Source organism: Bufo bufo, chromosome 3 (genome assembly GCF_905171765.1).
Source record: "Bufo bufo chromosome 3, aBufBuf1.1, whole genome shotgun sequence".
Lineage (NCBI taxonomy): Eukaryota > Metazoa > Chordata > Amphibia > Anura > Bufonidae > Bufo > Bufo bufo.
This window is the reverse complement of record NC_053391.1, coordinates 360,626,810-360,641,766: the sequence shown is the minus strand read 5'-3', so window position 1 is coordinate 360,641,766 and position 14,957 is coordinate 360,626,810. Positions and strand designations below refer to the sequence as shown.

The following is a 14,957-nucleotide window of genomic DNA, read 5'->3' as shown; positions in this document are numbered from 1 at the left end:
ATCGCCCAGGTTGTCAATGTTCCTGGATCGCCCAGGTTGTCAATGTTCCTGGATCGCCCAGGTTGTCAATGTTCCTGGATCGCCCAGGTTGTCAATGTTCCTGGATCGCCCAGGTTGTCAATGTTCCTGCATCGCCCAGGTTGTCAATGTTCCTGGATCGCCCAGGTTGTCAATGTTCCTGGATCGCCCAGGTTGTCAATGTTCCTGGATCGCCCAGGTTGTCAATGTTCCTGGATCGCCCAGGTTGTCAATGTTCCTGGATCGCCCAGGTTGTCAATGTTCCTGGCTCGCCCAGGTTGTCAATGTTCCTGGCTCGCCCAGGATGTCAATGTTCCTGGAGCGGCCAGGTTTTGTCTGCATTTTCTTAGGGTTTTCATCTATTCTGATGTCGGTTGTTCCTTCCTTTAGATTGGGCAGTTGTTATTTTTCCTTCTCTCCTTCGTTTTCATCTAGGAATTTCGAGGCAATTCCAGGTAAGTCGGCTCAGAGACGGTCACTAGGGTAGGGTTTAACTGTCAGTTTGATACTCAAATCCGTTCTTTTTATCAGTTCTCCACTTAATCGGTCGGGGTTTTTGGAAGTCGTCTTTCCAAATCCGTTCACATTCCGTCTGGTTATCATGTCTCACATGTCCGATATGGAGGACAACCTCTCCATGCCAGGATCATCCGTCTCGGGGCATTATAGCAACACATCTCTAAGGAGCTGGACTGTGCCAAAGTTAATCGCCGAACTCAATCGCAGGGGGATCCGGCATCCCGCGACTGCCCGCAAGGCCGAATTATACCGGCTCCTGATGACCACTCCGGGTCCGACAGCGGAGCAGTCCAATAGCGACTCCATCCGGCTGGCTCTAGCTCAGATCCAGTCATCCATCACCGGACTCGTTAGCTCAGTCACGGACATCCAGAATAGGGTCGCGGTTTTAGAATCCAGACCAGCACCCTCACCGCAATATCCGGGTTCGGCAGTCATTCCTGCCATGCCTCCGGACGTTGCAGGTAGGCCTTCTGCCACCCCCCAAATTGCTCCTTCCCATTTCGTTCCGGAGCATATTAAGAAGGATATCTTGGCAGGCAAGGACGTTAATTTAGCATCCATTTTGATTGCCTCCCAGGATATCTCCGAAAATCGGGTGATTAATTGCGGAGAGGTTTCCGTGGTGTTGAAGGCCAAGGATGCTCGGTTAAATAGGAAGCTGTCGGTTTCCAAGTTCGTCCTGGCCTTCAGCCTCTACAGGGATGTAATATGCTCCGCCCATCCCAATCGCAGGGAAGAATTAGATACTTACTTGTACCGGATTACGGATTTGGGGCACAAGTACGGCGGCTCGGCATTTTACGATTATCATCGTTCGTTTTCTGCCAAAGCCGCCGCAGCCCTGAATCAATTTCAGTTCATGTCCAACTGGGCAGACTTGGACATGGAGCTGTTCTGCCGGCACTTCGCAGGTCTGAAGGCTCCCCTGTGTGCCATCTGCCAGTCCATCTTTCATTCCACGGAATGGTGCCCTAATCCGGTGCAAGATCCTCAGTCAGCGCCCACTCCAGGTCTTCCTCATCATTAGATAAACTGGGTAGGCCCATTGTGTACCTTTGCAGTAGCCAGGTGTGCAATAATTTTAATGCCAAGGGCTGTGCTTTCAATGCGTGCCGGGCACTGCACATCTGCTCCCTTTGTTTTCGGGCCCACCCTCGTCCTTCCTGTCCCAGGAAGTCAGCCAGGGACTCCTGACTAGCCGACCTCAACTTGGAGTTACTGGCTGCACTCCTGCAGGACCACCCAGATCGTTCCTTTGTCGCCTTCTTATTGGATGGGTGCAGAGAGGGGTTTCACACCGGCATTATCACGCCCCCTCAGGGCTGCTGGTTGGGCCCCAATCTGCTATCCGCCTCCAGTGACCCTGAGGCGGTGACCACTCTCATTCAGGCAGAGGTCGACAAAGGGTTCGTCATTGGTCCTTTCCTTCAGATCCCATTTTGGTCGTGGCACATCAACCCTATCGGCCTGGTCACGAAGTCATCTTCAAATAAAAAACGTCTCATTTATGATCTCTCCGCGCCTCATATGTCCTCCATCCCCAGTCTTAATTCACTCATTCCGTCTGAGGAATATTCCATGCAATATTCCTCAGTTGACGAGGCCATCCAGTACATTCTTCAAGCAGGTGTCGGGGCTTGGTTGGCCAAGGTAGATATTGCCAACGCTTTTAAGCTGCTTCCAATACACCCGCAGCTTTGGAAGTACTACGGCATCCAGTGGGCAGATAGATTTTATTTTGCCAACCGGCTTACTTTTGGCTCCAAGAGCAGCCCTTGGCTTTTGAACAGCTTGCTAAAGCCCTGCACTGGATTCTCAACCATCACGGTGGCTTATCCATGGTCATTCACTACTTGGACGATTTTCTCCTCATTGAAAGGCCCAGTCAGGTCCCTTCCATTCCCCATTCACTTCTGGATATTTTTCCCGACTCCAGGTCCCCGTGGCCACGGCCAAGACTGAGGGTCCGGCCACTACAGTCACCTTCCTGGGCATTATTCTAGATACCGTTAGAATGGAAGCTAGCCTCCCCAGCGAGAAGTTGCTCAGGATTCGCTCAGCCATCTCCCGGGCAGTCCAGTCTCACTCGCTGACCAGGGCGGAGCTCCAATCCTTGCTGGGGATGCTTAATTTCGCCACCAGAATTATGCCTCAAGGCAGGGCCTTCCTTTCCAGGTTGCTATGTCTCCTGCCCTCGGCCCCGGAACAAGATTCTGTCGTCCATTTGGACAGCCAGGCCATTGCAGATCTCGACATGTGGAGCAGTTTTCTCGCTAACTGGAACGGCATTTCCTTGTTCGTTCCGCAGTGGGATTCCTCTTCCCTCATGGTTTTCTCCGACGCCGCCGGTTCCTCCGGGTTCGCTGCCATTTTCAGATCTCATTGGCTGGCTGCCGGATGGCCGCCAGAATTAGCCTCGGACTCTGCAGCTCTAAAATCTTCCCCCCTTTTGGAACTATATCCCATAGTGGCGGCTGCTCAGGCCTGGGGTCACCTCTGGTCTAACTCTTCCGTGACGTTCGTTACGGATAGCCAGACCTTGGTGGACATCGTCAACAATTTTCCCTCCACCACAATTTTCACATGCGCTGCGTACACATCTCAGGCGAACAGAATAGGGCTGCGGACGCGCTTTCCCGTGCTAATTTTGCAATTTTCTTTCAGGAAATGCCCGACGCGGATCGGTCAGGCACCCCGGTGCCCCAATTCAGCACCCTCATTCTGGTTTAAATTCGCTCTTAGAGGAGGCCGAGGGCCTGGTCGCTAAATCGTTGTCACGTAATACGGCGAGGAATTATCAGGCTGGCCTAAGGGCGTTTGATAAATTCTCTAGGAATCATCCAAGGGGTCAACACTCCGAGATCTCCTACATCATGGCCTTCCTGGCCTATTGTCACTTGCATCTCTCTCTGTCGTATGGTACCATCAGACTTTATTTGGCCGGACTTCAACATCACGCTATGCTGGCCAATCCTCATCACAGGTCCTATTTTTCCATCCAAGCTATTAAAGCCAGTCTCCGGGGCATTCAAAAGGAAGGGAAGGGATCCGTGAGCCATAGGCAGCCAGTATCCAGCGAATTGTTCAGGGATCTCTCCTCGTCATTGGATGGTAATCCTTTTGGGCCCTCCACTAGCCTGATTCTGAAAGCGGCTATGTATCTCGCTTTTTATGGGTTCCTCCGGCCCGGAGAGGTTCTGGCTGGTCCAAATCGTAAAAACCATCCTCTGAAGCAACATCTGTCATGGGGCCAGGGCCATTACACTCTGCTTCTACCCTCCACCAAAACCAATCAGACGGGTCCTCCCTCTGAAATCAAGTTCTACCCGACTTTGAACAATTGGTGCCCAGTCCAGGTGCTGCATCAACTGACAGCACTCATCCGAGATTCATTGCCCGACAGTCCACCCTTGCCACATGCAGGCAAGCCTCTCAGCACCTCGCAATTCATCGCTTATATCCGTGCCCTCGCCCAGGGTTTAGGCTATGACCCCAAGGTAATTTCAGGGCACTCATTTTGTATAGGGGCAGCCTCCGCTGCTTCCCGTCATCAGGTGCCGGCTCACGTCATCCGGTCCATGGGGCGGTGGCGATCCTCCTGCTTTACCAGGTATATACCCAATCCTCAAACTGAGATATCTCATGCCTTTCGTTCTCTGGCTTTGTAATTTGTAAATAAAAGTGTTGTACCTACCGGTTGTTTTTTGCCCCCTTTTCTCACTGGTGTACCCGCGCCCGTGGCTTCCGGCACAATTCAGCCACTATGTTCAGGGTAGGTTTCTCTGCGTAGTCGTTGTCCTAGCCCTGACCATAAATTATAAGGCTGTTACCAGCCTGCATTTGTGGGAGGGGCATCTGGCTATTTAGTCCCCTTCCCTCCGTTCAGCCAGGCGCCCGAGCCTCACGCCCCTCCCTCCCGCCCCTTTTTTCTCAGGTTTCCATCAGGTATGCCCCCTTTTCTTACTGGTGTACCCGCGCCCGTGGCTTCCGGCACAATTCAGCCACTATGTTCAGGGTAGGTTTCTCTGCGTACGCCGACGTTGTCCTAGCCCTGACCATAAATGAGAATAATAAATGAACTACTTTTGAATGCTCTTGTACATGGCAGAGCAGTGAGCATGAGCCAATACAGTGACAATTGAAGTGTCTATGGCTCCATTTTTTTCCCTCTGTAATCAATGTATAGTGGAGATATTCTCCACTGAAAGCAATGCTTCAACAGAGTATGCTACTTTTCTCTCTCAGATTCTTTATGAATCCAAAATAAAATCTCGTAAAGTGGTTGTCCAGCCCTTACTAAGTGATGTTTATCCTCAGGATAGGCCATCACTAGCCTTGTTGAGCCCTAAGGGTGACGTTTAAGAGCCTTACAAGACGATCCTAATTCCTATACTTGAAACTACTCAAGAATTTACGGTAACTCAACATCCCAAAAGAAAATATCATGCTTCTCTGATTTTAAAAATGTCTGTTCTTTGAAGAAAAAAAAATATTCACAATACATTACAATTTCTTTTTCAACCGAGGACAGAAAATAAATCTCTCTATACCTGAGGACAGCATATTAACATTTAAAATTCAGTTATATAATTATGGAAGCACACTTGTATGAATGATTCATGCATTTGGTTAACACCAATGTTTTAGTTCTGAAAGATGTTTTTTTCCATTAATGTATTTGTAGATTACTGACAGGTTCTAAAAGGATAAAATGAGTCCATTCTCCAGAATTACCAGACATTGTGAAGGAGAACATTAAAGTCTAGCCTTTTACTCACATACATTTATATATGATGTATGACAATATTATGAATTATTGATATTATAAATTATCAGGAAAATCAGTACAATAACATAAAGATTATTGATTACCTATACATGTAGGACGTGGGAAATTCCAGACTGGCTTTCCATCTCCTCCCATCACGCAGGTTAGAGTAGATGCTCCATCAACCTCATAACCACTATCACAATAGTAAGTTACAGTGGAACCAAGTTTTAAGTCACTCCCAACACGGGTACCATTTTTTATTACTCCTGGGTCAAAACAGGACTCTCTTGGGTTTTCTGGAAGATAAGAACTCAGGTTTTTAGGAATATGCACAGTAGATAATCCAGGATATTTTGATGTGGTTTTCTTCTTCAGGCAATCAGTTTAAGTATGTCCTGTTAGAGCATACTGAGATGGTAAAGTGAGTTACTGATTGAGAAATTACCCACAAATAATTCCCCTATGTAACAAAAAACAAACAAAAAAGCCCCAATACATTTGGATTTCCAGCTCTGAAGAAACATTGACATCAGTGGCGTAACTACCGGGGAAGCAGGGGAAGCAGCTGCTTCGGGGCCCGGGCTGACAAGGGGCCCGGCGCTCGACAGCATGTCAGTCAAGTTTAATCTTTCTTATTTATACTCAAATTACCTTCCTAATGTGCCCAAGAGGTTGTCCCTCCGGCCGTTTGTGCCCAGCCGCGCCCATTATCGCCAAGCCCACCACCGCCCCGCTGTTAATTATTCACTGATGTCCTCGTGATTTTTTTTTTTCTAAGTGTGCCGTAGTCTCGCGCATGTGCTGATGTTACTCACGTCCGGGCCCATGCGGTGCTTTCTCCGCTTCCTGTCGCATGCGCGATTGCATTACTTGAGGCTGCTGCCAGGACACCGCGCGAGCCCGCACGTGAGTAACATCGGCGCATGAGCGAGATTACGGCACACTTAGAGAAAAAAAAAGACGAGGACAGCAGTGAATAATTAATAGCGGGACGGCGCTGGGCTTGGCGATAATGGACGCAGCTGGGCACAAACGGTCGGAGGGACAGCCCTTTGGGCACGTTAGGAAGGTAATTTGCATATAAATAAAAAAGATTTTTATCAAAAATAAAAAGGACAAGTGGGGTAAAAATAGTATATAAAAAATTGGGCGGGGGGCTGGGGGGGGCCATACAAAAATTTGCTGTGGGGCCCAGGCACTTCTAGTTACGCCCCTGATTGACATTGAGAACGCATGGTAAGCAGGTAGGCAGTCAGGTCTAATATTATTTTAAAAAGATATATTTAAATGCAATGATCTCCCTCACAGACATCCACTCTGTAGAGCTAAGAATTTAAACATTCAACAGATGTCTCCAGGAGTTATCATTTGGGATCGTGTAATGGCATGCATTTTAAGCTGACAGAAGTCACAGCGCTGACCTGATATGTGACTTCTTAGTGACATCAGGAAAACGATGAGAGAAACCGCAATGCAGAGAGATTCAATATTCATGGCTCTGCATACACTATAGAATGTTATCGCTAAACTGCTCAAATCATTAAGCAACATTAATAGCTGATAATATTGATTGTACATGAAATAAACTTTATGTCTCAAAAGCTCTGTACTTGCACACTTGCACAATGCAGCTCATGTGGAGACAGCCATAAAGCATGGCAAGAATGAAGTCTTTCACTGAAGTGTGACAGACCTTTGAACACACACAATAGACCACCCCTGACAGTGTGAAATCCTCATCGAATTACTCTCTCTCACATTTATTTTTCTTCCCATGTTACTCGGTTTGAGTGCAGATTTTATACTCAACACTAATACTTTATCATTTCTTAGCAGGAATTTTTTAAGAAAAGTTCAAAATTGTATTCAGGACCCACTTGGTCGGGCACTATGGATGGCACCCCTGTAAGGGTCCATTCACACGTCGGCAAATGGGGCCACATCCGTTCCGCAATATTGGGAACGGGTGCGAACCCATTCATTCTCAATGGGGCAGAACGGGATGCAGAGAACTTCCGGGCCGCGGCTCCGCAAAAAATTAGAACATGTCCTATTCTTGTCCGCAATTGTGGACAAGAATAGGCAGTTCTATGGGGGGTGCCGGCCGGGTGTATTGCGGATCCGCAATACACCACGGACGTGTGACTGGGCCCTAAAGGCAAGAGGTCAGATTAATGCACAGGCATTATGGCTGTCATTGGAACTATCCTATGGGCACTAAAAAGATTGTTATGCTATATAGTCACTGATATAGATGGTTCTATTATGTGGCCAAAGTATAATCCTACCATGTGGGCAATGTATGAATTCATTATTTTTGGAGTATATTATTTGCACTGTATGACAGTGGAATTTAGACACATATAAACGTATTGTGTAGGCAATATATGGTGGCATTAATTTGACGTGACATACTATAATCGGGGCATCCTATTATTTGGGGACTGTATGGGAGTTATTAATGGGTGCTGAATAGTAGTAATATTGGTAATTTTAGGTTTAACATGTACAAGCTGTTTTGTGTGTACTACCCTAATACACATCCCCCTATTGTGTTCCACAAGCTGTTTTGTTTGGGAACTGTACTACTACATGAGCACTGGAATTACAGGTTAAATTATTTATGTTAGATCATATTTTGGAGAGTGTTCCCAAACTGAGAGGCTAAACTTGAATATACACAGTAGACTAAGGGCAGCCATTCAATAGTTGTTGGCCAAACAATTGTTCGGCCAACAGCTATCTCTGCCAAATCCCCCACAACCCCTTCATATACATGCATGTTCGGCTCAGATGAATGTGTATGTTTATTTAATGGGGAAAGCTTAGAATGCATATCTCCAACAAGAACAAAAGAATAGTGAAGAAATTTTAACCTCGCCCAGAAGTTCCTCACACACATTAGACTGTCCGCCAAACTCACCATTCTAGGCGGGTTCAGCGGACAATACAGTAATATGAATGGGGGCTTGAAGGTCAGTTTAACCTACCGACATTTATTCGGCATTTCCCAGAGGAAGATACATGCCTGATCCTTTGTTCTCAAGAGAGATAAGCTATCAAAAGATGTGTCTGGGAACGGCCTTTTCCCCTTTTCCCCAAGTACACATGTGTATGGGGTGTTTGTTAGGAATTTCTGTTGTTCAGATGAACATGGCAGGCAGATATTGAAAGTGTATGGTTAGTTTGTTTAAGACACAAGGCATTTTGTATCTGTGGACACTTGAAATGTAAATCTCATGCTGATTATTGGCAAAATAGTTCACACCCATATCATGCTCTTAAAAAAATTGTGTGTGTTTATGCATTGAACTACAGACTTTCAGAGGGCAAACTAACTGTTCTAAGGAACAATTGAGTTGACTGGGCTTAAATGGTAGTTTGTCACTACTCATATGCTTACAGTATGTAATAGCAAAATAACATAATAAACCTCTACCCTCTATTATAATCTCAAGTATTCTGGGCTATGAAATATATATATTTTTTTCTGCATAACAAAGTTTTTCTGGATAGGTCAGCTGTTTGAGAAGGCAGTGGTGCTCCTGTGAGCACTGCGGCCTTCTCGCAGCTTACCAAGCACACCACAATACATATTATAGCGGCTGTGCTTGGTATCTAAGCTAAGCCCCATTCACTTCTATGGGGCTGAGCTGCACCTAGGCCGTTGAACAATTTTTGTCAAATAGCCTAAGGAAAGCTGCAAGAAAACCACAGTACTCCTGTGAGCGCCACTGCCTTTTCAAATAGCTGATTGGTATGAATCCCAGGTGTCGGACCCCCACAGATCAGGTCATCAGTATTAAAATCTCAGAAAACCCCTTTAATGTTATGCCCCTTTGAAATGACCCTGTCTAAAGTACTAACTGTTACTAAACTGCTTCATGCGCAGTTACCAAATATATTTCAAACCTGATTTATCATATCTTCACTCCAGAATTCTGATGTCAAAAAGTCACGAAAATAAGGCTCTTGCTTGCGCAAAATGTGATTGTGCAAAATTTTGTGACTTTTTTGAGCTTGCTTGCACAAAAGTTTGCGACTTTTTGCAATTTTACACCAGTCACTCTAATTTTGTAATGTGGGTGGAAAAGTGGGTGTGATTAGCTATGTTAATCAGTTTCCCTCCAGATTTATCATTGAGAGCTTAAAAAAAATAAAGTCACAAAAAAGTCACAATCTCACTTCAGGGGAGGGTGGAGCAGGAAAACTGGAGAAACTTCTCTAGGCAAAAGTGTTAGGTCTAAGGATAACACAAATTTATCACGTAACATGAGACATTTAATAAATGTGGCATAAAGACTCAAACAAAACTGACTTCAAATTTTACCTGCATGATAAATTCCCTGCATAATTTCTTGATCATCAACAGACTATAGATTGCTTTGGGACAAGGGGTGGACTGAGAACTTAAAATGACCCTGGCAAAAACCTTAAAGTGGCCCCATGTTGTAGGGCCATCCCAGCAGAACCATATACCCCAGTGCAGCACAATATATTGCCCCAAAAGCGGTCCCTATGTGGTGATCATCAGGAGATACCATTTTCTGTCTTAACTTCCAAACTTCCAGTGGCCTCTGATTAAGTTATGGTGCAGGGGGCAAATGATTTGAGATGAGGGGCAGTTGAATTCAGGAGGGCATGTGTGGTCGCTGACTGGGTACATGAGTACCTGATTCTCACAGTCTTAAGTACTGCTGAGAACTCATTTATTATGTACCTGGCCAGTGGCAGAGAGGAGGGTTTGGGTGGCTCCCTGGGCATTGGCCCATGGGGAAAATTTCCCTTTAAGGTCTATGGCCAATCCCCCCCTGTTTGGGACTCTTCCATACAATAGACTCAGAAGGTCTTTACTTTTCTTTTCAGAAACTGGAAATGTATCATGGAATGATTGCAATGCAATTTCTTATTAGCTTGGCCAAACTACCTCCAAACAGGAGGTCCACTTTATATACAGTGAGATGCTAAAGTTTGGGCAACCTTGTTAATCGTCATGATTTTCCTGTATAAATCGTTGGTTGTTACGATAAAAAATGTCAGTTAAATATATCATATAGGAGACACACACAGTGATATTTGAGAAGTGAAATGAAGTTTATTGGATTTACAGAAAGTGTGCTATAATTGTTTAAACAAAATTAGGCAGGTGCATAAATTTGGGCACTGTTGTCATTTTATGGATTCCAAAACCTTTTGAACTAATTATTGGAACTCAAATTGGGTTGGTAAGCTCAGTGACCCCTGACCTACATACACAGGTGAATCCAATTATGAGAAAGAGTATTCAAGGGGGTCAATTGTAAGTTTCCCTCCTGTTTTAATTTTCTCTGAAGAGTAGCAACATGGGGGTCTCAAAACAACTCTCAAAGGACCTGAAGACAAAGATTGTTCACCATCATGGTTTAGGGGAAGGATACAGAAAGCTGTCTCAGAGATTTCAGCTGTCTGTTTCCACAGTTAGGAACATATTGAGGAAATGGAAGACAACAGGCTCAGTTCAAGTTAAGGCTCGAAGTGGCAGACCAAGAATAATCTCGGATAGACAGAAGCAACGAATGGTGAGAACAGTCAGAGTCAACCCACAGACCAGCACCAAAGACCTACAACATCATCTTGCTGCAGATGGAATCACTGTGCATCGTTCAACCATTCGGCGCACTTTACACAAGGAGATGCTGTATGCGAGAGTGATGCAGAGGAAGCCTTTTCTCCGCCCACAGCACAAAAAGTGCCGCTTGAGGTGGGCTAAAGCACATTTGGACAAGCCAGCTTCATTGTGGAATAAGGTGCTGTGGACTGATGAAACTAAAATTGAGTTATTTGGCCATAACAAGGGGCGTTATGCATGGAGGAAAAAGAACACAGCATTCCAAGAAAAACACCTGCTACCTACAGTAAAATATGGTGGTGGCTCCATCATGCTGTGGGGCTGTGTAGCCAGCGCAGGGACTGGGAATCTTGTCAAAGTTGAGGGACGCATGGTTTCCACTCAGTATCAGCAGATTCTGGAGACCAATGTCCAGGAATCAGTGACAAAGCTGAAGCTGCGCCGGGGCTGGATCTTTCAACAAGACAACGACCCTAAATACTGCTCAAAATCCACTAAGGCATTTATGCAGAGGAACAAGTACAACGTTCTGGAATGGCCACCTCAGTCCCCAGACCTGAATATAATTGAAAATCTGTGGTGTGACTTAAAGAGAGCTGTCAATGCTCAGAAGCCATCAAACCTGAATGAACTAAAGATGTTTTGTAAAGAGGAATGGTCAAAAATACCTTCAACCAGAATCCAGACTCTCATTGGAACCTACAGGAAGCGTTTAGAGGCTGTAATTTCTGCAAAAGGAGGATCTATTAAATATTGATTTCATTTCTTTTTTGTGGTGCCCAAATTTATGCACCTGCCTAATTTTGTTTAAACAATTATAGCACACTTTCTGTAAATCCAATAAACTTCATTTCACTTCTCAAATATCACTGTGTGTGTCTCCTATATGATATATTTAACTGACATTTTTTATCGTAACAACCAACGATTTATACAGGAAAATCATGACGATTAACAAGGTTGCCCAAACTTTCGCATCCCACTGTAGTGTATGCTTTTGTTTTCTTGTGTTCTATATTCTTTTTAAAGCCAAAACTTAATAGGATGTGATTTTTATTCCTAGCAAGCACAATAAATAATTCATGTGGTGACCTCTTTCTGGTGCACACACTTTGGAATAGTTGTCATTACAGTGTGCCCTTTGCCGAATTTAAGTCCACTCCTTTCAATTAAATCAATAACTGGAATTGGGACATAGAATTTGAATTTTACAACCAAAATGAAACATTCATGATATCAGTTTAACAGGGATAAAAGTCATAAGGTGAAATACTGAACATGATATTAACCTTTCTGGGCTGATTATAATAAATGTTATGAAACAAAAAGTAACCTAACTTCATCTCAATGGAATTAATTGAACAAAATGCTTAATGGGCTTTTTATGGGCTTTTCCATGTCATTTATCATTGATTTGTTACATGAATACTTTCTCTTAGTTTTAAATCAGTAAATGAATCGAGATTTGATGGGATGTCAGACTGTAGTGATAAAGCATGTCTAAATTGTGTACCATGCTGGTGACAGGGATGTCCGCACTACTGGCTCTGAACACAGAGAAGAGCTATGCTGTGCGAAACTCTTCTTACTATGACTCACTATATGCAATGCATATCTATAAAGGTTAGCATTCAAAATCTCAATTCACACTGATGTTTTCTGTTTTTGTGCTATGTCCCTTTTACAGAAAAAAGTGCAACATACCTATTGGTTCCATTCTTTCTGGTTTTCATTGCTCTTGATGGGAAGAATACTGGAGTCTGTAGTGTTAGGTTTTACTACAAATGGGATATGTTAGGGTTCATTAGGCTTCTGTTATATTCTGTTAAAAACGTATCCATCATGGATCTATCAGAAATGAAATCCTTGGTGCGAGTGTGAACATAAGAGCCTAACCTATACATAATGAAAACAGTAGGGTAATGCGGAAAATCTGGAACTGTGCTGGTCATGGATTTTGTGTATTCATGCTGAGTTATATGAAAAATGCTAAATGCTAAAAAAAAATATGAACATTAAAGGACCATGTGATCCCAGTGATTACTAGGGTCATTTATTAAGACTGGCGTTTTAGACGCCGGTCTTAATACCACTTGCGCTGGTGCATGATGCGCTTAAGTTATGTAGAGGCACTGGCCTCTACTGTACATAACTTCAGCATATCCACCGCCGGCCTAAATCTACGCAGGCTCCCTTGTTGTCATGGATTTAGATAATTTTCTGCGCCTAAAACAGGCATGGAAAATTAAAAATGAGAAGGGCCGGCCACCTTGCCTTCTTCCCCACCCATGCCATGCCCCCTTTTTTAGGCCTGGCGTGAGTGGGGAAAAGTTGCGGATTCGGCCGCAAATCCCCTTTGTAACCGGATCTGTGACAGATACACTCCAAAAATTGGTGTATATCTAATAATAAATTACCCCCTATGTGTTTGTATTGATTCATCTAGTACTATATTAAAGGGGTTGTCTCACTTCAGTAAGTGGTATAGAGAAAGTTAATACAAGGCACTTACTAATATATTGATATTATTGTTTCCTTTGGTGGCTGGATTAATTTTTCCATCACATTATACGCCGCTCGTTTCCATGGTTACAGACCACCCTGCAATCTATCAGCAGTGGTCGTGCTTGCACAATATAGAAAAAAGCACCAGCCTATGTGCGCTCCCATGGTCCCGGCCACTAGAGAGGCTGACGCTTTTTCCTATAGTGTGGAAGCATGACCACCAAAGACAGATTGCATGGTGGTCTGTAACCATGGAAACAAGCAGTGTATAATGTGATGGAAAAATTAATCCAGCCCGCAAACGAGGCAATATGGACAATCACAATACATTACTAAGTGGCTTGTATTAACTTTCTCTACATGATAAATGACATTTGCTGAAGTGAGACTATCCCTTTAATTAAAAACTGACCAAATGAATGGCATAGAAAAGTTTCAATTTGTAACATCTGATCTTTGGTGTTGATGGATCATAGTCTGGTAGTATGAATATTCCAAAATCCAGTAATTGACAACCCTCAGCAGAATACTCTGGTAGGAGATCCCATGTTCAGGAGAACTTATAAATTAGAATTGAGAGGAGTTAACTTACCAAGAGTAACCTTTTCTAGAAGGCCTGGCACATCTGTGCATTACATCTTATAACACCCACTTTGTCAAGCTTTCTACTAAGAGGGTGAAAACCTCTGATTTTTCAGCCGACTAAAGGCTCGGTCACACGAACATGTGAATCCCGTGCCCGTGCTGTGGACCGCAAATTGTGGTCACCACACATCTTGAAAAGTTTCCCCCCTCACATATACTAATGTTCCACAAACAGGAAGTTAATATCACCAACCATTCACACCACACAAAAACAAAAGTCACACCACACAAAAACAAAAGTCCCTATCAGATTGGAACAGTTTCAATGGAGTCCAGGAGAAATGAGACTACTTAAAAGTGGCACTATTGAAGGCAACAGATAATTGCATTAGGCTTGTCAGTAAAAGCAAAAAAAGGAAGAGACCACTGTGGTACTCAGCAGAAGTGGCCAAAATCATTAAAAACTAAAAGATAGCATTTAGTAATTATAAAAAATAAATAAAAAAATGAGGATGACAGGCAAATTTATAAGATTAGGCAGAGAGAGGCCAAACAAGTTATAAGAGCTTCTAAAGCACAAGCAGAAGATAAATTAGCTCAGTCAGTGAAAAAAGGCGATAAGACATTCTTCAGATACATAAATGAAAAAGGAAACTAAAACAAGGAATTAACAAATAAAATCAAAAAGAAGGAAGGTATATGGAAGAAGATAAAGAACTAGCTGACTGCCTCAATGAATACTTCTGTTCAGTTTTTACAAAGGAAAATGAAGGAAAAGGACCTCAGTTAGGAAGGAAGACTAATGAATCTTTTGATGCATGTGTCTTTACAGAGGAAGAGGTTCTAAGTCAACTGTCTAAAATTATTACAAATAAGTTACAGGGGCCTGATGGGATACACCCAAAGCTATTAAAAGAGCTTAGCGGTGAGCTAGCAAAACCATTAACA

General features: G+C 43.8%; 1 protein-coding gene across 1 annotated transcript in view; it reads right to left on the bottom strand.

The window, feature by feature from the left end:
* The window catches only part of CSMD2 (CUB and Sushi multiple domains 2), a 1,002,961-nt gene that overhangs the window by 143,117 nt on the left and 844,887 nt on the right, over positions 1-14,957 (bottom strand). Inside the window, exon 30 of the mRNA XM_040422265.1 lies at positions 5,413-5,607. Within this exon, the coding sequence (XP_040278199.1) occupies positions 5,413-5,607 (195 nt within the window). The remainder of the gene's footprint in view (positions 1-5,412; positions 5,608-14,957) is intronic.